The sequence below is a fragment of the Nicotiana tabacum genome, chromosome 24 (genome assembly GCF_000715075.1).
Source record: "Nicotiana tabacum cultivar K326 chromosome 24, ASM71507v2, whole genome shotgun sequence".
NCBI lineage: Eukaryota > Viridiplantae > Streptophyta > Magnoliopsida > Solanales > Solanaceae > Nicotiana > Nicotiana tabacum.
This window is the reverse complement of record NC_134103.1, coordinates 103,116,937-103,144,059: the sequence shown is the minus strand read 5'-3', so window position 1 is coordinate 103,144,059 and position 27,123 is coordinate 103,116,937. Positions and strand designations below refer to the sequence as shown.

Genomic DNA, 27,123 nt, shown 5'->3' with positions numbered 1-27,123 from the left:
AACGCGTCTGATTCATACTTAAACATTTCGGAATGACGCCAAACTTTACGCACAAATCACAAATCACGATACGAACCTATTCCAAGACTCGAAACCTCAAACGGACATCGATTACACCAAAGTCCACTTCAAATCAAACTTAAGAAATTCTAAAACCTTCAAAATGCCAACTTTTGATATTAAGTGCTGAAATGCCCCCGATTCACCCGATACTCAATCCGAACCTACGCCCAAGTCTGAAATCATCATACGAACCTATTGGAACCTTCAAATCCCTATTCCGAGATCGTTTACTCAAAAGTTAATCCATGGTCAACTCTTCCAACTTAAAACTTCTGAATTTTGAATTCTCTTTCCAAATCAACTTTGAATTTCCCAGAATTCAATTCCTACCACCCGTACAAGTTATCAAACATAAAGTGAAGCTACCCAAGGTCTCAAACCATCGAATGACATACTATAGCTCAAAACGACCGGCCAGGTCATTACATAAGAGATAATAATCCCAGTATAAATATCTCGTGTTGGGTTTTAGGTATTAATTAGTCCAACATACCATTTTGTACTAAAATAATAGGATTAAATATCTCATATAGAAGGTGGGATAGCTAATCCCATGGGATATACCAACTCATGGGATATCCTTATGTCACGACCCAAATCTTCCTCTGTAAGACGTCGTGAGAGCACCTAGTCTCTACGACTAGGTAAGCCTAACAAATTGTGGATTAATAGAAATGAAAACATAATTTAACAACTAGACTGTAACAGATAACTATCAAATGAAAAAATGTCGCTCTGCATGTACAAGTAACCCATCACTAGTGTATACACAGGGTTCCTACAACCCGGAAATTATAAATCAGAAGCTACAGAAAAAAACGAGTATATATATACACCAGAGTATAAGAAAATACGAAAAAGGTAAATGACATAGGAGGGAATAGAGGGGGACTCTGAGGTCTGCGGACGTGGGTAGAATACTTTGAAGTCTCCAAAGTCTCGTTGCTCACTAATAACGAGGCTGATAAGGGGTACCTGGATCTGTATACAAAACATGTGCAGAAGAGTAGCATGAGTACACCACAACGGTACCCAGTAAGTGTCAAGACTAACCTCGGTAGAGTAGTGACGAGGTCAGGTCCGGGCCCTACTAGATATAATAATAAGACAGAAGATATAATAACATAAAGAAAAACTGAAAATTTAACAGAAAGAATTCACAGAGAAATAACAACACAGCATAATGAGATAAAAAACAGGGGCGCTTCCGAGATACCGTCTCGTAGTCTCAAAAGTAAATACTCAATAGGGGATCTCCCGAGATACTGTCTCATAGTCCCAAAGTAAATATGCAAGGAGATCTCCCGAGGTACTGCCTCGTAGTCTCAAAAGTAAATGTGCAGGGAGATCACCCGAGGTACCGCCTCGTAGTCCCAAAAGTAAATATGCAGGGGGGGTCTCCCGAGGTACCGCCTCGTAGCCCTAAAAGTAAATACACAGCTCAAATCGGTGGAAAAAGCAATTAACAATAAGATTTCTACAGCTAACGTTGATACAAATCAAGTAAAGGCAGGAATTCAACTAAACATGCTGCACGGATTTCAAATAAACATTTAAGATACGAGGACATGCGAAATTAGACTAAACAGGATAACTACATATGTTGGTTTAACTCAATTAAGATGTAACAGGATACTACTCAGTGAAAAATCGGGTTTTACAATAATTAGCCCGTGTTGCACTCGTCATCTCGCGTACACGGCGCTCATATATCATAGAACTGTCACAACAGTACCAAATCCTAAAGGGATTTCTCCCACACAAGGTTAGGCGAGCCACTTACCTCGAACCAACCTCTATCAATCAGTAAGAATGCTTTTTCCTCGATTATTTGACTCTCCAATGGCCCAAATCTAGCTAAAAATAATTACATACCATAAATACAACCATAATAGACCAATATAATTAATGAAATCAAGACTTTAACAAGAATATCAAAAATCTCCCCAAAACGTCGACCCGGGCTCACATCTCAGAACCGGATAAAAGTAACAAAATACGAATACCCATTCAACCACGAGTTCACTCGTACCAATATTACTCAAATCCGATATCAAATTCTCGATCAAAACTAAAACTTTCAGTTGAAGAACTTTCCAAATCTTTCCCCAAATTTCTCAACCCAAATCCTTAATTAAATAATTAAATCAACTATATATTAGTGGAATATAACCATAAATGAGTTAAGAATCGTTACCCAATAGCTTCCTCTGAAAACCCTTCAAATAATCCCCCAAATCTGAGCTCTCAAAGTCCCAAAAATGAAAATGGGATACAACCCACGAACTTAGCCTTTTTCTGCCCAGTGGTCTCGCTTCTGCGAGGGGTTCACTGCTTATGCGGTTCCGCACCTGCGGAAAAACCATCGCATGTGCGGACTTAACATAAGTACTTAAAAAAATCGCTTCTGAGATCAAGGGCCGCTTTTGTCCGCCCGCTCCTGCGCACCTTTCACCGCTCTTGTGAGTCTGCTTCTGGGAGACTCTGACCGCTTCTGCGGTCCCAGCTGGGCAGGCCCATAATAGCTTATGCGGCTCAATGGCCACTTCTGCGGTGCCGCACCTGCGTCCCAAAGTGCGCAGGTGCTATTACACTAGGTGCAGCAACTTCAGCTAATCCAACACATTTCAAAATGATCCGTTAACCACTCGAAATCAACCTGAGATCCTGGGACCTCAACCAAACATACCAACAAGTCCTAAAACATCATACGCACTTAGTCGAACCCTCAAATCACATCAAACAACAATAGAAACACGAATCACACTCCAATTCAAACTTAATGAACTTGAAACTTCAAACTTCTACAACTGATGTCGAAACCTATCAAATCACGTCCGATTGACCTGATATTTTGCACACAATTCATAATTGAAATTACGGACCTAATCCAACTTCCGAAATCGAAATTCGACCCCGATATCAAAAAGTCCAATCCCGATCAAACTTCCTAAAAATCTAATTTTTTTGTCATTTCAAGCTTAATTCAGCTATAGACCTCAAATTCACAATCCGGACACGCTCCTAAGTCCAAAATCACCCAACAGAGCTAACGAAACTGACGAAACTCCATTCCGGAGTCGTCTTCTCATAGTTTCAAGTACGGTCAAAATCCTAGAACATAATCTTCCATTTTAGGGACTAAGTGTCCCAAATCACTCCGAAACCACAAGCAAAACCTCCCGGCAAGTCACATAAGCAAAAACAGAAATAAGGGAAGCAGTATATATGGTATCACGACTAATACTCTCAAAATGACAGGTCGGGTTGTTACATCCTCCCCCTCTTAAACAATCATTCGTCCTCGAACAAGTATAGAGACATACCTGAAGTAGTGAAAAGATGAGGATAACGGTTGCGCATATCATGCTCGGTCTCCCAAGTCGCCTCCTCGACCGGCTGACCCCTCCACTGAACCTTTACTGAAGCAATATTCTTTGACCTCAGCTTTCGAACTTACATGTCCAAAATAACCACCGGCTCCTCAACATAAGATAAATCCTTGTCCAACTGGACTGAACTAAAACACATGAGACGGATCGCCGTGATACTTTTGGAGCATAGAAATATGGAATACTGGATGAACTTCTGCTAGACTGGGAGGCAAGGCAAGCTCATAAGCAAACTCCCCAACACATCCTAGCAATATTCACAACCTGCTAGTATGAAATATCCATCTCCAACTCCCGGGCCATGCTAAGCCTGATAATGGGGTGGAGTCCCTCAATAAACCGACGGACCCTCTCTCTAACTATACCAACCAAGGCTGGTGCTTGTCGGGCCAAATTATTGAAGCGAACTGCATAATCTAACACAGTCATAGAACCCTGGCGCAACTGCTCAAACTCCACGTGCCATGCGTCTCTGAGACTCTGGGGAACTTACTCCCTCATGAACATGTCCGAGAACCGAGTCCATGTAAGTGAAGCTGCCTCAGCCGGACTACCCAACTCATAAGCACGCCACCACTGATAGGCTGCTCCTCTAAGCTGGAATGTAGTAAAAGAAACCTCACTCGACTCCGTTACACCCATAGTACGGAGAATACGGTGACATTCCTCAAGAAAACCCTGGGCATCCTCTAACGCCAATCTACTGAAGGTAGGAGGGTGGTACTTCTTATACCTCTCAAGCCTGAGCTGCTCCGCCTCAGAAACTGTTGCCCTAACCTCGGGCTGAACTGGAGCTACCGGCTGCATCGGTATAATCTCTGGAACCTAGTCAACCTGAACCCGCTACTCTGGGGTACGGGAAGTGGGAGTCTGTGCTTCTCCCCCGGCCTGAGATGTGGCAGGAGTAAGTGGAATCAACCCAGCCTGAGCCAAGGTGCTGAACATGCTTAGAAACTAGGCTAGAGTCTCTTAGAGGGCTGGTGCAGCAACAGGTACCTCAGGTGCCTGCCCTCCAGCTGGAACTACTGGGGGCTCCTCTGTAGCAGCTCGTGCGGGTGCTCTGGCTGCATCACATGGACGTCCTCGGCATCTACCCTGGTCCTAGCCTCTCGCGGCTCTAGAAGGGGGCACGGGTGCCTAGTCATCAGATCCGCCTGTACGTGTCCTCACCATCTGTGAGAGAATAGAAGACAGAAGTTTACAATTTGGAAGTCAACAATTTTGCACAATAAGGAAATCAAGAAGTGCAATTTTCCTAACAATTCCATAGCCTCCCGAAGATAAGTACAGACGTCTCTGTACCGATCTGCATTACTCTAATAAATCGGCTCGTGACTCACGACACCTCTGAACCAAGGGCTCTGATACCAACTTGTCACGATCCAAATCTCCCTTCGTAAAATGCATGACGGCACCTAGTCTCTACGGCTAGGTAAGCCTAACAAATTACGGATTAACAGAAATGAAAACATAATTTAACAACTAGACTGCAACAGATAACTATCAAATGATAAAATGCTGCCCAGCATGTACAAGTAACCCAGCACTAGAGTATACACAGGGTTCCCAAAACCCGAAAATCATAAGTCACAAGCTACAGAAGAAAACTAGTATCTCTATACACCAGAATCTAAGAAAATATAGGAAAGGTAAATGACATAGGAGGGAATAGAGGGGGACTCCAAGGTTTGCGAACGCGAGTAGAATACCTTGAAGTCTCCAAAGTCTTGTTGCTCACTGATAACGAGGCTGATAAAGGGTCCTGGATCTGCACACAAAATATGTGTAGAAGAGTAGCATAAGTACACCACAACTAGGGGTGGGCATTCGGTATTTCGGTTCGGTATTTAAGAATTTTGGTTCGGTATTTCGATATTCGATTTATCAATTGTGTATACCAAATACCGTACCAAATTATTTCGGTATGGTTCGGTATTTCTTATTTTGGTTCGGTACGGTTTCGGTTTAATAATCACTAAATAACCAACACTAATGAGTGACAATAGTGCATAACGATTAACAAGTGCACAATTCTGTGCAACAGTGCACTGTGCACAACGATTAAGGACTAAGGAGTGCAACATCTTCATAGTGTACAATTCAAACTTCAAAGCTGCCAATTCAAAGTGCGCAATGCACAATTCAAAGCTTAACTCACACAGTGCAGTAGAATTCAAAGTGCATATTTCACAATTCACAATTCTGCCTAACTCACACATTGCACAACGATTGAGGACTAAGGAGTGCAACATCTTCACAATGCACATTGCACATTGCATAATTCAAAGTGCACATTGCACAATTCACAATTCTGCCTAACTCACATAGTGCAGCAGAATGAAACAAAAAATAGAGACTCTAACAGTGAAACAGTTGCAGCAGAATTAAGTTAGTCTTAACAGTGCAGCAGTAGCAGCAGACTCTAACAGTAGCAGCAGAATTAAACACAGTGCAACAAAAATAGAGAGGGCATCCCTCAATTCAAGTTTACACTAATAGTCTCGAATCAACTTTGTCTTAATTCTTAAATACGGATCTCAAGAAGATGCTCAAGACAACACCTAATATGCTTCCTTAAACAATATGTGACATCCCTCTTTGGATGAACATTATAGACTCGACCACAATGCTTGCACTCTACTTTGCGAACTTCTATGTTATCTTCTTTTACCTCAAAGTGTTTCCAAATATGAGAGCGTACTTTAGGAGCACAGGGCATGATTGCACTTGAACCTAAAAAAAAGATAAATCATAAGTTAGAATATTATTTTTTGATGATAATAAAACAAAACTACAAAAGTATATCACCAAACAAATAGAGTATTAAACTTACCACTCAAGTTGCAAGTTGCAACTATACATCAAACAATGCTAGTAGCGCTTCCATTATTTTCCATATCTAAAGATAATTCGACCAAATATGTCATACAAATAAACAAGTATGATATATTATTTTGAACTAAAATACACATAAAATATTAAAGCTTACCAAGCTCGAGTTCCTCAAGATACTCCGAGTCTTCTTCAACACTAATAGGATTCCTCTCTTCTCTAAACCAATCTTGAATAGATTCAAGAGCTTGCACACATTTAGGAGTCAATGAACTCCTAAATGAATCAAGAATACGGCCATCGGTGCTAAATGCACATTCTGACACCACACTAGAAATTGGAATGGCCAACACATCACGAGCCAACTCCGAAAGAATAGGAAATCTAGGAGCATGTGTTTTCCACCAACTTAAGATATCAAATTCTTCACTAAAAGGCTCTTGTTCTTTACTAATGTATTTATCCAACTCCGATTTAGCACTCCCACTTCCATTGTCTTCCTTTTATTTCTTCAAGTGACGCTTCGTCCTTATTAATGATACAGTTATAATACTCCCACTAGATGTATTAGATGCATTATTAGATGAAGTAGAACTTGATGGAGATTGAGGACAAGATCCAGTTGAATACTCTTTTAGATACTCTTCAAACAAAGAATTCATATAAGCATACACCTCAGCATTTATTTTCTTCCCTTTTTACTCCCCAAAAAGCTCTTCAAGTGCAAGACTAACATATACAAATTTGTTACGTGGATCTAAGACGGAAGCAATAAAAATTATTCTATTCATCTTTTAAGGCTCACCCCAATACTTCTTGAACTTTTCTTGCATCCTCTTAGCTATTTTTCTCAAATTCTCATCCTCACTAATTAAACACATTTTTAAATGACAATAAAGTTCAGATACATCCTCAAAATGCGAATTACAAGTGACATAACGTGAACCTAAAACTTTTTTGGTGAGCTTGTGAAATCTTGCAAGAAACTCTATCACATTCCTCACATTCATCCAATCATCATATTCAAGAGGACATGCACTACTACCATCTTCACAAAGATAAGAACATTGATAAGCAGAAAATCCATCATCAAAAAGATGAAACTTGTCAAAGGCTTTTTCAAAGTTTTGTGCCGTATCCAACATCAAATAGGTGGAATTCCACCTAGTAGGAACATCCAAACACAATGATTTGGTACACTCTAGCTTTACATGTGCACAACACTGTTTAAACTTTAAGGTCCTTACAGGCGAAGATCTCAAATACCTCACAATATTTCTAACACGTGTGACAGAAGCATCAATTTCTTTCAAACCATCTTGCACAATTAGATTTAGTATATGAGCCATGCATCTCACATGAAGATGATTACCACTCATCATATTAGTTTTTCACATATCTAATTTTTTAGACAATTCTTTAACTGTGACATCATTTGAAGAAGCATTGTCTACGGTAATAGTGAACACCTTGTCTAATTTTCATTCAAGAAAACAATTAGAAATAGTTTTATCCATCTCTTCACCCTTATGACTAGTGATATAGCAAAAATTTAGTATTCTTTTATGCAACTTCCAATTCCTATCAATGAAGTGGGCTGTCAAACACATATAATTTATTCTTTACAATGAAGTCCATGTGTCTATTGTGAGGCAAATTTTTGGTTGTGCTTCTCTAGAAGACCTTCTTAGATTTTGCTTCAATTCACCGTAAACTTCATAACAATCCCTTGTTATTGTTTTACGAGAAGGAAGATAAAATAGTGGTTGAGTTATTCTCATAAACTTCATAAAGCCTTCCTTTTCTACAAAGCTAAATGGTAGTTCATCAATAACTATCATCTCAAATAAGGCCCTCCTAACCACTTCTTGATCAAATTTCCAAAGTGATCCTCCATCATTTTGGCAAGATTGAAAATTTATCTTTATTTGACTCTTATCTTTATCAATATTAAGTGGGTATTCTTTGCATCTAGCTAAATAATATTTCAATCCTGTTGTTCCATTCCTAGATGTATTAGCAGCATAAGCTTTCTTACAATATCTACACCTTACTTTACCGACCCCATTTACTTCAAATTTATCAAAATATTACCAAACTTCGGATCTAGGTTGCATGGCTTTTCTTTTCTTAGAATCTTGAGTATCAATTGTGTTGGTGTTGCTATCTTCAGTAATAGGTAAACTATCAGTTGAACCGACATCACTTACTCTACTTTCATCTGCCATCTATACAAAATAAAAATATATATAAATATAAATTAAGACTTATATTTCATAACTTCATTCGAGATTTACACTATTAAAGATAAAGGGAATACCAAATGAAGAAAACTAGAATAAAGAACTACAAAGTTAAACTCTGAAGGTTTTTTACATAATGCAGCAGACATACTGATGTCTTTCGGGAGGAATTCTCAAAGGGGAATCAAGAAAGCTATTGAAAGAGGAATTCTCATAAATTCAAGTGGTGAGGATTTGAGTCTAAATGATGCCATTATCATTTTGAGCTGTGAATTTATGAAGATTCGTCCAATATTTATGATATTGGGCTTTTTCATAGTGTTGACAGATGCATTTTTTTTTTTCAAAATTTAAGAGCTGTAGAAGAATAGAATCTAGATTGCTATTATTCTGTACTAAAGTTTTTGTAAATAGAACTTCCAAATAGAATTAATTCTAGATTTACTTCTCTGAGTATTAAGGTATTCTGAAGCGAAAGCAATGGACATTTACTTTTCTGGAATCCTTCTGTACATTGAATTTCTTTACTGTAAGCAATGGACTTCCAAAATTTAATTCTATATATTCACTTCTCTTTGTTCCAGATTCATCCAATCTAACCCTTAATATGAATCCCTACTAACTTAACAAGTGCAAAAATAGAAAATTCAACATTTTAAACTCCTGAAATTAACCCAATACTAACTTAATTAATCAGAGAGAAAAATAAAACCAGAAAAGAGGAAAGACACATATTAACAGTGACATAATTAATCAAATCAACTTAGTTAAGCGACGATACAAGCAGAAACGAATTAATTGAAACAGAAAAATGAGACAGGACTTAATTCAAAATTATACCCCAAGATTCAACACTACAGCTACATCAAAATTCATACCCCAAAATTTAAAATAATATTCCTTCCCCAATAGTACCGCTATTATTATAAAAAAAACTGAAGATTGAAGAATGAAAAGTTATGAACCTGTTGAAGATTGAAGAATGAAGGTAAAAAATGAGGAAACCAGCAGTAGAGTCGTCGGCACCGAGGTTGTCAAGTCGTCGTGGCGTCATCTGACTCGTCTCTATCGCATCGAGGTTCCCACTTCTCTGAGTTCTCTCTCACAGTCACAGCAGCCGATCTCTATTCTCTTGGGTTAGGTTTCTCCGTTTCTGTTTCTCCCTTTCTAATTCCCTAATCCCTATAGTAAAAGACTAAAGAGGTTTCTGTTGGGCCTTATTGGGTTGGACTGGGGCGTTGGGCACTAGGGCAGTGTAGAGAATTAGATATACAACATATTGGGTTGGGTTGGGCACTATAGGTCCAACATAAAATTCTTTAAAAATTCTGTATTTCAGTATACCAAAATTTCAAGATCCTAATATCGAGGACCGTAGCGTTATACCGAAATACCGAAAATATAATACTGAATTATACAGAAATACCGAAAAAACTAAAACCGAAATTTCGAATTAATTCGATCCGGTTCGGAATTCGATTTTTTGGACTTTATGCCCACCCCTAACCATAATGGTACCCAGTAAGTGCCAAAACTAACATCGGTAGTATAGTGACGGGGTCAGATCCGGGCCTACTGGGATATAATAATAAGACAAAAGATATAATAACATGAAGAAAAACTGAGAATTTAACAGAAAGAACTCACAGAGAAATAACAACACCGCACAATGAGATAAACAATAGGGGCGCTCCCGAGATACCGTCTCGTAGTCCCAAAAGTAAATACTCAACAGGTGATCTCTCGAGATACCGTCTCATAGTCCCAAAGTAAATAAGCAAGGAGATCTCCCGAGGTACTGCCTCGTAGTCTCAAAAGTAAATGTTCAGGGGAATCTCGCGAGGTACCGCCTCGTAGTCCCAAAAGTAAATGTGCAGGGGGATCTACCGAGGTACTGCCTCGTAGTCCCAAAAGTAAATATGCAGGAGGAGATCTCCCAAGGTACCGCCTAGTAGCCCCAAAGTAAACACACAGCTCAAATCGGTGGAAAAAGCAATTAATGACAAGATTTCTACAGCTAAGGTTGATACAAATCAAGTAAAGGCAGGAATTCAATTAAACATGTTACACGGATTTCAAATAGACATTTAAGACACGAAGACATGCGAAATTAGACTAAACATAATAACTACACATGTTATTATAACTCAATTAATATGTAACAGGATACAACTCAGTGAAAATTTGGGTTTTACAATAATTAGCCTGTGTACGCACTCGTCACCTCGCGTACATGGCATTCACATATCATAGAACTATCACAACAGTACCAAATCCTAAGGAGACAGGATACAACTCAGTGAAAATTTGGGTTTTGCAACAATTAGCATGTGTACGCACTCGTCACCTCGCGTACACGGCTCACATATCATAGAACTATCACAACAGTACCAAATCCTAAGGAAATTTCCCCCACACAAGGTTAGGCAGGCCATTTACCTCGAACCAAGCTCAATCAATTAGTAAGAATGCCATTTCTTTGATTATCCGACTCCGAATGGCCCAAATCTAGCCAAAAATAATTACATACCATAAATACAACTGCAATAGACTAATATAATTAATGAAATCAAGACTTTAACAAGAATTTCGAAAATCGCCCTGAAAAGTCGACCCAGGCCCATGTCTCGGAATCAGGTAAATGTTATAAAATACGAACACTCATTCAACCATGAGTTCATTCGTACAAAAATTACTCAAATCCGATATCAAATTCCCGATCAAAACTCAAAATTTCGGTTGAAGAACTTTCCAACTTTTTCCCCAAATTTTTCAACCCAAATCCTTAATTAAATGGTGAAATCTACTATATATTAGTGAAATATAACCATAAATGAGTTAAGAATCGTTACCCAATAGCTTCCTCTGAAAATCCTTCAAATAATTGCCCAAATCCGAGCTCTCAAAGACACAAAAATAAAAATGGGATAAAACCCTCGAACTTAGCCTTTTTCTGCCCAGTGATCTCGCTTCTGCGAGGGGTTCACAGCTTCTGCGGTTCCGCGCCTGCGGAAAAACCATCACAGGTGCGGACTTAACTTAAGTCCTTAAAAAAATCTCTTCTGCGATCAAGGGCCGCTTCTGTGTGCCCGTTTCTGCGTACCTTTCACCGCTCATGTGAGTCCGCTTCTGTGAGACTTTGACAGCTTCTGCGGTCCCAGATGGGTTGTCCCATAATTGCTTCTGCGGCTCGATGGCCGCACCTGCGGCCCAAAGTGCGCAGGTGCGATTACATCAGGTGCAGCAACTTTAGCCAATCCAACATATTTCCAAATGATCCGTTAACCACCAGAAATTAACCCGAGGCCTCCGGGACCTTAACCAAATATACCAACAAGTCCTAAAATATCATACGCACTTAGTCGAGCCCTCAAATCACATCAAACAACAATAAAAATATGAATCACACTCCAATTCAAACTTAATGAATTTGAAACTTCAAACTTATACAACTGATGCCGAAACCTATCAAATCACGTCTGATTGACCCCAAATTTTACACACAAGTCATAATTGACATTACGGAGCTACTCCAACTTCCGGAATGGGAATCCGGCCCTGATATCAAAAGGTCCACTCCTGATTAAACTTCCCAAAAATCTAATTGTTTTTGCCATTTCAAGCCTAATTCAGCTATATACCTCATATTCATAATCCGGACATGCTTCTAAGTCCAAAATCACCCAACGGAACTAACGAAACTATATTCCGGAGCCGTATTCACACAATTCCAACCACGGTCAAAATCCTAGAACTTAAGCTTTCATTTTAGGGACTAAGTATCCCAAATTACTCCGATACTACAAGCAAAATCTACCGGCAAGTCACATAAGCAAAAAAAAGATATGGGGGAAGCAGTAAATAGGGGATCAGGGCTAATACTCTCAAAATAACTGGCCGGGTCGTTATACCTTATCTATCACATCCCACTGACACAACGACCCCTAAGAGTACAGCAACTTATGTGTGGGGTGCATGTCATGATTCAAAATCTGCTACAGACAAAAGCCTGGATCTAGCACATAATCCACCAAGTTTCGAATTGTGCGCCACTAGTCCTCAGGCAACTCTTGAGTATCATCACCATGGTTGAACCACTTTCTAGCCAGTTTTTCTTCTCTGATTTTCAGCTTAGTTCCCCACAAGGTAGAAGTAAGGGAATTATAATCATGTGGGATAGACAAGACTAGGAATGTTAAGGTTAATATGGTTGGATATCACACACTACCAGTATGGCTAGAATGGATAAATGCATACCCAAATGGGCTTTCACTGTATTTTATGGTCTGGGTTCAAGGAAGGATAAATAAGAACTGTGGGGTTGTACATGGGTCATCGAATGTGACTTGAAGAAAGGGAGAAAGAAGAGAGAGAGAGAGAGAGAGAGAGAGAGAGAGAGAGAGAGAGAGAGAGAGAGAGAGAGAGAGAGAGAGAGAGAGAGAGAGAGAGAGAGAGAGAGAGAGAGAGATCTGGAGAAGTAAAATTCACAAGACCATGAAAGACTTCACGAAGTTGATGAAAATTTTCTCTTATTGGCCTTCCTCTACATGGTGGACATTATACATGATTCAGGGATAATACCAATACCGTAGCTTGGATGAGACTTTTAAGTACCTAAAACAAATGGTTCTACCAAGGACTGTTTCAGACCATTCTCATCCTATTAGAATGTGGTGAATGGAGAAATCCAAAGAATTATTTTAAAATTGAGAACGTGTGACTGGATGTTAAAGGATTTATAGATGTGATTGACAAATGGTGGAATCTTACTAACTAAACGATATCCAAGATGTCAAATTAGCTAATAAGTGAAATTTCTTAAGAATGACATCAGGGAATGGAATGTCAAGATATTTGACAAATTGAAAGAAAATAAATTGCAATCCTCAAAAGCCTAGAGGACTTGGATAGAGAAAGAGAGACAAGGACATGGAATGAGAAGGATTCACCCGTTCTATTACATGAGCCAAAAGATATTGTAAAGATGAAGAATCATCTTTGGAGGAAAAAATCAAGCTAGTTATGACGAGAAAAATGGTCAATGCAGACGAGAAATACAATTGCATAGATAAAATAGAAATAAAAGAAAAATTGGTACAATTTAGAGGTTGCAAAGAGGCACATATTAAAATTATATGAATACCTTAGCTCAAACATCACGGAAGCTGGGATATACCTCAAATCTATCCACACCTTGGGTCAGATCTACTATAAAAATTCGAAGAAAAGACTTGATTTAGTCTGTTCACCTCTTCTTGTTGCAGAACCGTGAGTAGTCCATCTAGAGAAAAGGAGAGAAGAAGGGGACCGGGAAGGGGGTTTAGCATTTTAGAGTTTTTTATTTTTTTTGTTTTTTATTATTTTTTATTTTTTATTTTTTTAAAAGATTCATTGTTGACATTATTATTTTGCCGACTATGAACGTAACAAATCATTTAATAATATTTAGGTCTTAAAAAATTTCAAGCCCAAACTTAGATAAACACTTAAAAATATATCTGATACATATGCTCAAATAAAATATTAGCACGGCGTGACCCCCAAAGAGGCGCTCGTCTTGGCAGAATGTCCCCATTATTTATGGACTTAGAAAAATATCACTTTTTTACTTGAAAATTATAGTTCTTTAATTTTTAAAACTTGAAATTCTTGTTTGATCGTGAAAAATAAAAGTTAATAATCGGTTATTATTAAAATTATTTAAATATTTATAATTTCTACTTGAACTTTTGGTTCAGATATAGATTTTGGTGATTTACTTTAAAAAATCTCATAACTTCATTGTTGGACTTTAGAAAGTATTGAAAAAGACAAAGTGGACCTTTTTAATTTGGTGTTATTCTACTAAATTTGTGATTGAGGAGTGTTTGTGTTACTATTTGAAAACTTTTGTTTTAAATTTGAGATCATTGTAACAGATTTGGGGTGGTTTGATAAAAGAAAAGTAGAATGTACTTACTTGAAATTTTATGTATAGTTTTTCTTAAAGCATATACTATTGTTATATACTCAAATTTCACTACGGCATGCCTAATTAATGTCTTTCAAAATTTCTTTATCGATTTGGAACTCATAACGTCCAAAATCAGGATCTGGATCCTTGATGACTGACCTTTAATCAGTGTGCCACTATACGTAAGGCCAGCATTTCAGTTATTAACCAAACTAGGTATGGAGAAAAGGAGAAAAGATATGTTACCTCTTCTTGTTTCGGAATCGTGAGTAGTCAATCGAGAGGAAATGATAGAAGAAGGGGATCGAGAATGTGGTTTAGGAACGACTTGGGAAGGGGTCTAGGCGTTTTAGGGTTTTTTATATTTTTATTTCTATTTTTATTTTTATTTTTTAAAAGATCCATTGTTGACATAATTATTTTTGCCGAGTACAAACAAACAAAAGGAATTCACTGTGCCGATCAAACTACGTATGGAGAAAATGAGAGAAATCTGTGTGTCAATTCTGGGGTATGAACCGTGATTAGTCCAACGGGGGGAGGACGGGAAGGAGGTTTAGAGGAAGAAGAGGACTCGAATGGGTGTTTAAGGTTGAGCGACTGAAGAAGCAGGGTTTTTATTTTTCTGATATATTTTTTACTCTTTACAAGGTGAATTGACAATTAAGATTGTTTTTTTTAGGATCAATAAAGGGGACAAAAATCAAGATGTGCCATGCATAATAATTTAATCAAAAGGGTGCAAAGGCAACTTATTTATCATTTTCAGTGAGTTGGATATAAGCAATACTCATGTTTCAACATGGCATTAAGTATTTAAAGAGATACACTTCACATAAAGCTAGGTTATACACTACCTAAGACTAGCAAAGCATGGACATGCTTTTGAAAAGTAACTTTATTTACATAATATAATGACAAACTCGATTCCAATTGCCACTAGTTTACCATCTGATACTACTTAGATTGCTTCCATGCATCATCGTCATAACACCTTCAAATTCCAGCAGTATCACCGCTTCCAGCAGCAATGCCAACACTACCGCTTTCTCCGGTCAATGCTCCTTCTTTTAGGTTTCAAATGACAACAGAATCTTCCCCTGGAAGAACCAGCAATATTCTAGCACTCTTCATCTCATTAAATCCCAATTGGAGCTTGTCAAACTTGTCAACCAGAGCTTGATTACCGGAGATATAAAAAACTTTGTATACCCCAGTATTATACAGTGAGAGAATAACCAATGCTGACAATCCGTAATAGCCGAGTTCAACCATGCTCATATTAAGAGATATTCCAGCGTCGGGGAAATTAAGATTGCTTCTTTATTTTGCATAAAAAAAATTTTCATTTTTATTTTTATTTTTTATTTTATTTTAAAAGATACATTATTAACATTATTATTTTTTCGAGTATGAACGTACTGAATTATTCAATAATATTTGGGCCTTAGAAAAGTTCAAGCCCAAAACTTAGATAAACACCCAAAATCATATTTGATACATAAGTTCAAATCAAAAATTAGCACGACTCACCCCCAAAGGGGCTGATCTTGGAGGAATCTCCCCATTTTTTATGGTTTTAGAAAAATATCCTCTTTTTTACCTGAAAATCATAGTTCTTTAATTTTAAAAGCTTTGAAATTTTTGTTTGAATTTGAAAAATAAAAGTTAATGATCGATTATTATTAAAACCATTTAGATGTTGATAATTTATGCTTAAAAGTTTTGTTCAGATATAGATTGTGGTGATTTAATGTAAAATCTCTTAACTCCATTATTAGATCTTAGAAAGTATTGAAGAATACAAAATGAGCCTTTTTTATTTTGTGGTATTCTACTAAATTCATGATTGGGAAGTGTTTGTGTTACTATTTAAAAGCTTTATTTAAAATTTGAGATTAATGGAACAGATTTGGAGTGGTTTGATAAAAGAAAGGTAGAATGTACTTACTTGAATATTTCTATATAGTTTTTCTTAAAGCATATACGTGTATACACTCAAATCTCACTGCGGCATGCCTAATTAATGTCTTTCAAAATTTCTTTGCCGATTTGAAACTTATAACGTACAAAATCAGGATCTGTATCTTTGATGACTGACCTATAATCAGTGTGCCGCTATACATAAGGCCAGCAGTTCAGTTATTAACCAAACTAGGTATGGAGAAAAGGAGAAAAGATATTTTTACCTCTTCTTGTTGCGGAACCGTGAGTAGTCAATCGAGAAGAAATGATAGAAGAAGGGGATCGGGAATGTAGTTTAGGAATGACTAGGGAAGGGAGTCTAGGCGTATTAGGGTTTTTTATATTTTTATTTCTATTTTTATTTTTTATTTTTTTAAAGATCTATTATTGACATTATTATTTTGCCGAGTATGAATGAACCGAATCATTCGATAATATTTGGGCCTTATTGGTAAAGATATTTTAATTGATATAGAATAATACCATAGATTCTAACAACCTATTCAAAGCTCTCATAATATATAGCCGTACAATTTGTACTAAGTATTAAATTTTTATCAAACTTCACTATGACATTATGAATACTTGGCCTAATTTCTTTTTTGATTTGGATCTTGTAACTTCCATAATCAGGATCCGCATCATTGATGGATGGGCTGCAAACAAACAAAAGGAAATTAGTGTGCCGATCAAACTTTGTATAGAGAAAATGAGAGAAATTCGTTTACCTATTTTGGATTATGAATCGTGAGTAGTCTAACGGGAGAGGGGGGACGTGAAGGGGGTTTTGGAGGAAGAAGGGGACTCGAACGGGGGTTTAAGGTTGAGCAACTGAAGAAGCAGGGTTTTTACTTTTCTGGTTATAATTTTTACTTTTTATAAGGTGAATTGGCAATTAAGATTTTATTTTTTTTAGGATCAATAAAGGGGACAAAAATCAAGATGTACCATGCACAATGATTTAATCAAAAGGTTGCATAGGCAACTTCTTTATCATCTTCAGTGAGTTGGATATAAGCAATACTCATGTTTCAACATGGCATTAAGTACTTAAAGAGATAGACTTAACATAAAGCAGGGATATGCTTTTGAAAAGTAACCTTATTTACAAGATATAATGACAAACTCGATTCTAATTGACACTAGTTTACCATCTGATACTACTTCGATCGCTTCCATGCACTATCGTCATAACACCTTTAAATTCCAGTAGTATCGCCGCTTCCGGCAGCAACGCCAACCCCACTGCTTTCTCCGGTCAATACTCCTTCTTTTAGGTTTCGAATGACAACATAATCTTTTCCTAGAAGAAGCACCAATATTCCAGCACTCTTCATCTCATTAAATCCCTATTGGAACTTGTCAAACTTGTCAGCCAGAGCTTGATTACCGTAAATATCAAAAACTTTGTATACCCCGGCATTATACAGTGAGGGAATAAGCAATGCTGACAACCCGTAATAGCCGAATTCAATCATGCTCATATTAAGCGATATTCTAGTGTCGGGGCAACGCTGACATCATATTTTTATGCATACGCCCAAATCAAAAATTAGCACGATGTGACCCCCAAAGAGGCTGATCTTGGCGGAATGTTACCATTTTTATAGTCTTAGAAAAATATCTCTTTTTTTACTTGAAAATCATAATTCTTTAATTTTTGAAGCTTGCAATTTTTGTTTAATAGTGAAAAATAAAAGTTTATGATTGATTATTGTTAAAACCGTGTAAATGTTGATAATTTATTCTTAAATTTTTCGTTCAGATACAAATTGTGGTGATTTACTGTACAGATCTCATAACTCCATTGTTAGACCTTAGAAAGTGTTAAAAAAGATAAAATGAGCCTTTTTGATTTGGTGTTATTCTACTAAATTGGTGATTGGGGAGTGTTTGTATTACTATTTGAAAACTTTGTTTCAAATTTGAGATCATAGGAACAGATTTGGGATAGTTTGATAAAAGAAAGGTAAAAAGTACTTACTTGAACTTCTCTATATATATTTCCTTAAAGCATATACGTGTACCGTTATACACTCAAGTCTCACTACGGCATGCCTAATATCTTTCAAACTTTATTTGCCAATTTAGAACTCATAACGTCCAAAAATCAAGATCTGGATCCTTGATCAATGACCTACAAACAGTATGCCGCTATATGTAAGGCCAGCAGTTCAGTTATTATCCAAATTTGATATAGAGAAAAGGAGAGAAGATATGTTTACCTCTTTTTATTGTAGAACCGTAAGTAGTCAATCGAGAGAAAAGGAGAGAAGAAGGGGATCGGGAATGGGGTTTAGGAACGACTTGGAAGGGGGTTTAGGCATTTTAGGATTTTTTTATTTTCTGTAAAGATCCATTGTTGACATTATTATTTTACACATATCGAATCATTTGATAATATTCGGGCATTATTGGTAAAGATATTTTAAAAGATCTCGCATAATAACATAAATTCGAACATCATTTTCAAAGCTCTCATAATACATAGTCATACAATTTGTACCAAATATTGAATTATTATCAAACTTCACTATGGCATTATGAATGTTTGGCCTAATCTCTTCTTTGATTTCGAACTTATACTTCCAAAATCAGGATCCGGATCATTGATGAATGAGCTACAAATAAAGAAAAGAAAATTAGTGTGTCGGCCAAACTATGTATGGAGAAAATGAGAGAAATCGATTTACCTATTCTGGGGTATGAATCGTGAGTAGTCCAACAGGGGGAGGGGGGCGAGAAGGGGGTTTAGAGGAAGAAGGGGCCTGAAAGGCGGTTTAAGGTTCATCGAGATAGAAGAAGCGGATCGTGAAGTTAAGAGCGACCGAAGAAGTAGGGTGGTTTCAATTTTTACTCTTTACAAGGTGAATTAGACAATTAAGATTGCTGCTTTATTTGGCATAATTTTTTATTTGTATTTCTTTAATTTTTTTTAAAGATCCATTATTGATATTATTATTTTGCCGAGTATGAACGTACCGAATCATTCGATAATATTTGGGCCTTAGAAAAGTTCAAGCCCAAACTTAGATAAACACCTAAAATCATATTTGATGCATATGCTCATATCAAAAATTAGTACGGCGTGACCCCCAAAGGGGCTGATCTTGGCGGAATATCCCCATTTTTTATGGTCTTAGAAAAATGTCCCCTTTTTATACTTGAAAGCCATAGTTCTTTAATTTTTAAAACTTAGAAATTTTTGTTTGATCAACTTCACTATAAAAGGATTAAAAACAAAAATTATTGATAATTCCTTGACACTTCGTGCAACTATTTTTCAGCCAGTATGTACCCACCAAAAAGGACCCACACATATGATTCTGTCTTATTCTAACTTCTCTTAATAATCCAAAAGTATTAGAAATTGTCAAATGGAAAACAATTACAAGTTGGTTAAAAATAAAGTATTCATTTGATGTGGCTTTCTTCACTCCTGACTCAGCATTTTGATTTCCTATCTTACATCCTAATTATTCATAACGAGAACCTCAATCTTGACTTAGGTTCCAAAATTTGTATTAGTAAGAAAATTCAAAAAAAAAAGACATCTTTGGTGTATTAAGATTCAGCTATACGCAATATAATACAAGTAAGAATTTGATCAAATCGAATCTATTGCACCTAACTTTACTTTGCACTTTTGCGAGAGAGACTATTTCCTCTCATATTTCTCTTAGTTTCTTCATAGACCAGACAATGGAAGGGAAGATTATCCCCTGTTCTTTTCTTTTCCCCTTTCTATTTCCTTTCTTACCTTCCAAACAATGTAAAGGTTTTCTATGTGTAATTTACCTAACTTATAGAAGTTTTGCATTACTATATATTTGGAGGAGTGGCATACTCACTTTGATGATTTCACTTGACAGAATAAAAATTGTCACATCACATGTTTACATGCCATTATAAAGAAGGCTAATTGAAGATGGAAGAAAGTGTTTGTTTTTTAGTATTCAAATTTGTGGATAACATATCTAAATCAAAGAGTACCCACATGAGTTATCATAATCCTAGCCAAAGCTTGTCCCCCACAAGCCAAATATGTTAATACATCAATTCTGGACATTTAAAGAAAAATGGCCAAAATACTAAAAGTATGAGTGACACTTTCACCATTTTTAAACCAACCAATAGTCATTATATTTCATCTATCACTTTTGAAGATAAAAACAATAATAATTCTTTCTTCAAATAATTTCAATGGGATACTTGGGTGACTTATGGAGAAGGCTAGGGGAAAGAAGAAACTAAACTCGTACCACACTTTTTCTTTTTTCTTGTCTCATCAAATATCCCAACACAATCCATTTTTGTTTTTCATATGCCAAAGGCAAGCTCTAATTCTCCTTCATTGTCAATGAGTTTGAATCACCAAATGTATTACAGTCTACAGAACTAAAATTAAATAAAAGCATATTTGAACTGAAGATGAGCGTATTTTTGTTAACGCTATGTAATATAACATTTTTGTTAACGCGATGAAACTCTAACTCAAACACTTTATCTGAACTAAAATTAAGTTTTGTTCATAGCAAGAAATCGTAGCTGACAGGCTCGGGAGTTTCTTATTTCCTTCTTTTTTTTTGGAAAACCAAAGAGATGCAACACGAGGACTTCCAAGAAGGTCAACCATCCTAGTACTACTCTCCCCCAAACATGCTTAACTTCGGAGTATTGAACGGGCTCGGAAGATATTACAAACAAAAAGGCATTGTTATACATTTGTTGGTTGATTTTGTTTACCTCTTTACATTTATGCAAGAGGTATCATACATAACAGTGGTAATTCATGTCATCACAGGCCTGTCACCTATGTGACTTTGACCTGAAAATGCATCGCGGTAGTGAATCTTTGATACAGTATTTACAAGCACAAAACAACCACATATATTCATTTGCGTGTGAGGGATGCCCCTTTGGCATTGTTCCCAATTCGCAAAGCTCCTCCATTTAGTTTTCTTCGGCCTAGATGAAATGATACGTGGAACTCATTTTCATACTCGCAGCAGATTTTAGCGTCACCAGAGAGGGGGAAATCCTTCATTCTGCAGCTATAAATGTGGTACAAGAAGAAGAAACAGCGAGAGCGCCCACAAGCTTGAAGAAAAGATCGCTGTAGAAGCTGCACAAATGGAGTACACCAGATTATCATTTCAGCATGAAGAGCAAAAACATACTAGAACAATTGAGTGATAAGTATATTTCTGGTAGCAAGAGGGAGCAGAGCAGGTGATTAGCAAATAGCAAAACTCTTCACGACTGAATGAACAATACAACTAGAATAGAAGAGTTTCACTTGCTTTAATCCGTGTCCCTCTCCTCGTTTGAATGAAAGGTAAAGAATATTGAAGACTGATGAATGATTGCTTAACATGCCTCAAGAGCTTATTAGCTTTTCTGCATAAAACAAACAGAAAATGTTCTTGCTACTTACATGAAGATGGCGATTTTGAACCTGAAGGTATTCTGTGAGGAGGCTCTGCAACTGAAGGTGTCACTGGAGGAGGCTGAGTGTGAGCATACACAACAGAGGGTAATGGGCTCGACGCAGAGATTTCATGCGGGACTGGTGTTGGAGCATGCGTTTTCTGTTGTGGAGAGGGAGCAATATGAGGTGCAGGGACTGGTGGTCTAATAGGTGGTAGTACGGGAGGATGACTAGTCGCCTTCCTTGGGAATCTCTCGAAATGACAAGGAGGTTTCGCCACATGACCTTTGTGAGTTGAATGTATAGGGGCAGGTGCAACCACTGGTGCAGACGATGGCACAGGTGCCAATATTGGTGAAACTTTCCCGCTAACTGATCCACTTTTCTCAGCCCTCGGAGCAGGTGAAATTGCGGGAGCAACATTCGAGCCTTGGCGGTGGTGGTGGCGACTGTGGTGGTGATGGTGTTGATGGGGGTGATAAGGTTGAGGAGCCGGAGAAGGTGAAGGACTACCAAGAGAATGTTGCAAAATAGAAGACAGGCTAACTTGTTTAACCCTCCCAAATACGGTGTTATTAAGGCCAAGGTTTTTAGAATTAGAACCAATGGTCTGAGCCAACTGCTTCAACCTAGAATTGGAAGGATTTATCCCAACTGCTAAAAGAACTTGACACTGAACAATAGTGGGAGGATTCACCGTGGAGCCTCTTGTATTAGTCAATTTGATATACAAGTTCTGCATTCAAACGAGAAGTAAGAAATATCAATCAACATGCAAACAGTAAACATGAATGCTTAAAAATAGAAAGATACATACTATGCAAGACGCCAGCAGCCAGAAGAACTAATATTACGGTATGTAAATACGAAAAAAAATATGTTTATACATTTGTGCAACATGTGAATGCATGAACATTTGTGTGATAAATAACGTCTTCCTGTAAAGCAGCAGATTCCGATGGAAACACAGCAAACGTTTTATACCTCAAAACAGAACTGCAAAAAAATGAAATTACTGAACCATAATGATGGTTATCGCTATGCTAGCAGTTTATATCGATGACAATCTTGTTACAAAATCGTAATTTGAAGAAGCAGGTCATATCCTAGAAGTTCAAATAGTTACATCTGTAAATGCCGTCAAATTAACCCACCAGGAATATTATCTTTGGTAGTTGATATCTCCTATAATCACCTTCTTAATAGTCATGACATTCAACTTGAGGCAGATAAATATAGTAAACTACAGGTAGTTGAAGCTACTATTCATCATTTTCCATTTATTTGATTTCCTTGAAGAGACAGAAAGCTATTACTACACTTAGTCAACTATACAAGAAAGCAAAAGAGAAGAGCGGTAGGTGTCATGTAGCAAGAACAACAAGCCAAAGAGCATGAGGAAATGACAATTGTAAATAGAATAGAAAATCATAAAGACTTGCTTAATGACATCATCATGAATTGCATCAACAACCAACATCAGAGGAAAGCAAAGGACAGCAATCATATTCGCGCACCTCGTATGATGCAAGGTGTACCCCTGATTTCAGCTGGCTTGTTAATTCATCAAATTTATCTTGAATTTCATCGATGGAGGAGTTCAATGTGAAGTTGAATCGGATCTGCACATTCTGCATGAGGAATCCACTCTGTTTAGGGATCACTGTAATCCCTCCTCTGAGTTTCAGCACATCGAAAGAAAAAGGATCCCCGAACAAAGATGCCGTCAGGTGCAGAAATGACGGGTGAGTAATTACAGTTTCAAATTCTGATCTGACTAGACTCAGAGCAGTTGGAGAGATCCTCGTATTTTTCAAATCAGAATCAACAGCGAAGACAACCCTTGTTATGTTTGATCCAGTTATATTTTCCAATGATATTATTTCCACCTGTTATAAAAGCATAAATCAGTAAGAAAAGGAACAAGTAGCAAAAGCAGTTAAATCTGAGAGGGGAAAGGAAAAACAAAGAGAAACCACATTTGACATACTTTAGTGTTGGAAACACTTATTTCATCAAAAATATCATCTTCAAGTTGCAAGGTATAGTCCTCCATCAAAGAAGCTGGCTTCTCAAGCATGAAACTGGCTACTATATCATGACCTATAAAGCCCCAAACACAAACGTAGAGACAAATCAATAGGTGAAAGTATATCCAATGTGCAAAAATCAGCTGCAATAATTTTTTAAATATATTATTAGTTATTGAAACTACTATAACAGAAGAAATGAAGAGTTCTCAAAGTAAAGTTTGCAGTGGATGTTATATCCCCGTGGAAAACAACCACTAACATTTGGAACCACTTGCTTCTGGGTCACACGGCACACGAGGAATATTCTACTCTATGCCTACAACTAAATCCATCAATCGCAACTCAATTATACTAGCACAAGTTGCTTGTATTGGTAAAACTAATACTCATAGAAAAGAAGGCAGCGGTAAAAAATTAACAAGAATTTGATTCAAATCTGCAGAGGAGATCAATTAGATATTCCTTTATTTTCTCTGTATATTCGATTAGGAACTAATGTGCTTTCTTTCTTTGATAATTTATTGTAAGATTTGTTTATTACCAATATTGTTGAAGGGTGGACTGCTAGTTGAGCCACTGACAGATGAAATGAAGATAAAAACAAATGATCAACTCCTTATTATGTGATGACATCAATTAGACAACTCAGCTGAAGAGAAGAGGTGAGACCACCAGAAACTCCTCTACTAACAAGGACAGAAAACACATTCACTAACTTCGCTAAGTGTCAGTTATCAAACTCTCCAGACATTGCATGTTTAGGCTTGTGGATCTAATGGTCCCAGTACTTTACAAACTTATAATCAATGTCTAGCCCACAAATGAGAATGACAAAACAAATCGCCACATGCCAATGCATAAGAATATGTAAAAAGGGGCACCCTTTTAAATCCAGTTGGACAATAATCTTAATAATAATAGAGTGAAAGGTCCTAAAGCAAAAGAATACAAACAAAAGCGGATCACTGAGGTATCTTTAATTGCTCAGCCATCATTAAAGTCCTGAATTATGGAGTTGTTTCTTGAACATCGTGCATATAGGATGGGAATGTTAACGTCAGAAAATGTCTAAGAACATAAATGGATAGCCTGGTACACTAAGGTCTCGCTATGTGCAGTGTCTCAGGAAGGGACGAACCACATTGGTCTATGCGCGTAGCCTTACCTTGCATTTCTGCAAGAGGATGTTTTTGCGACTAGAACCCGTGACCTCTTGGTCACATGGCGGCAAGTTTTACCATTGGCAACAAAACATAAAGAAAGTAAATCTTGCTTGACCAGTTGGAGCTTTCGTTGCGAGTCAACAACACTAGGGTTATAATGGAAGGCGCTCATACTACAAGGATAATGCTATTGGGTAACTAAAACCTCTTATATGCTCAACTATCACAAAGGTCACATGTCAAAATAACTCGTTGGCAATTGAGTTTCTTAATAAACTTTCTACACAAATAAAGTATGACTGAATGTAACAAGGATTATAGTGAAAACCACCAAAAAGAAAAACAAAGAGAAAAAAGACAAAAGAAGGGGAAATTTTTGTGGAGAACTGAAACAGGGTTGATCATCTTAAGTAACAATATACAATCCTACAATTAAAATATTATTACACAATTATTTTTATTTCTAGTTTCAATTAAAGGTTATTACTCTCCTCCCACTGAGACAGAAGTGTGCATATTTGCTTTAAAAGATTTGATGAAAATTATATACAACTTACTAAATTAGGAGATTACCTAAAAAGAATTCTAACATAAGCTTTCATACCAGACTTATCAGTCATCAGCCTATGTCATAACACAGCCTTGTTCTCAGTCAAAAAACAAAAACAAAACAAAAAAACAATTTTCACCAGATAAAGAAAAATGACAAACATATATTAGCATTATCCACTACTTCAAAATTGGAAATTTTACCATATTATAAAATTAGAAAAACCCAAAAATAAAAAGCATCAGTTCATTTAAGAAAAAAGGAAAAAAAGAGTTAAAATCAGATTACACCATAAGGTAAACAACCCCTCCCAAAAAGGGTAATTAGGATCTCAAAAGAAACAAATTAGGAACTCATAATTACCAATTCTAACACAACAAAATTCAAATTTTACTATAGCAAGACAATATTGATATTAAAAAAGGTCAAAATAAAGAAAAGGGGTACCTGTAAACGGTAATGTTTTTACCAAATTTGACATGGTAATAGCAACTTCAAATTTGAAAAGTTCACTTCATTTCACAAGATAAGAAGAAACCCAAAAATAAAAAACACCAGTTCTTTTAAAAAAGGGAAAAAATACTACAATCAAAATAACACCAAATTAGGAACTCTATAATTACCAATTCTAACACAAAATATTCAAACTTTACTATAAACAAACAATGTTAACATTTTAAAAAAAAACACATCAACAAAAGGGTAATTAAGATCTCAAAAGCAAAACCAAATTAGGAACTCTTACTTACCAATTCCAACAAAAAGAAAATCAAACTTTACTAAAGAAGACAATGTTAACATTAAGAAAAAAAACTCAAAATCAAGAAAATTAGGTACCTCTAAATTTGGGGTCTAGATCTAGATCCCCAAGATCTCCAGTGTGAAAAAAAGGCAACAAGAATATAGCAGAAAGCAAAACAGCTCCACCAAATAGCAAAGCAAATACACATCTAAACTTCACAAACCCACTGAATCTGCTGCCGCAACTATTATTCTCTACATTTTGGTCTGTACCATTTGCACCTACTGTTGATATTGGTAATTGATGCTCTTCTTCTACTTTGCCCATTGAAAATAATAGTAATAGTAATGTGGGTTTGGTTCAGTTTTGCTAATCTCCATATGTGTTGTGAGTGTGTAGTGAGAGAAAGTCCATAGCTTCTTCTTCTTTTTTTGTTTCTTCTTTTCTCTTTCCCTTTTTTCCTGTGAGTGTGTTTTGGAGGAGAAAAAAGAGAGAAAGTGAGAAACTTCCTATTTGGTAAGACTCAAATAGAGTGGTAATATATGTAGTCCACTACTCCACTTCTTTTCTCCTACTTAATTCAACACTGTTATTAGTAATTTAACTTATGAGATAAAATTTACCATAATAAGAATTTAAGTTATAAGCATTTATAATGTAAAAAAATTTATACTAGTATAATATAACATGTGTTACTAGATTACTTACCATTTATATCATGTTATTAATTATATTTACTTATAATTAATTTTTTCT

General features: G+C 36.6%; 1 protein-coding gene across 1 annotated transcript; it reads right to left on the bottom strand.

Annotated features, from left to right (window-relative positions):
- Window positions 1-21,125: 21,125 nt before the first annotated feature.
- Window positions 21,126-26,882, bottom strand: LOC107808132 (uncharacterized). Its single transcript, XM_016632621.2, has 5 exons — window positions 26,463-26,882; window positions 23,870-23,982; window positions 23,397-23,768; window positions 21,886-22,615; window positions 21,126-21,573 (listed from the first exon to the last, which is right to left on the bottom strand). Exons 1-5 carry the CDS (start codon window positions 26,692-26,694, stop codon window positions 21,503-21,505), a joined length of 1,518 nt encoding a protein of 505 aa, XP_016488107.1. The 5' UTR covers window positions 26,695-26,882; the 3' UTR covers window positions 21,126-21,502.
- Window positions 26,883-27,123: the final 241 nt, after the last annotated feature.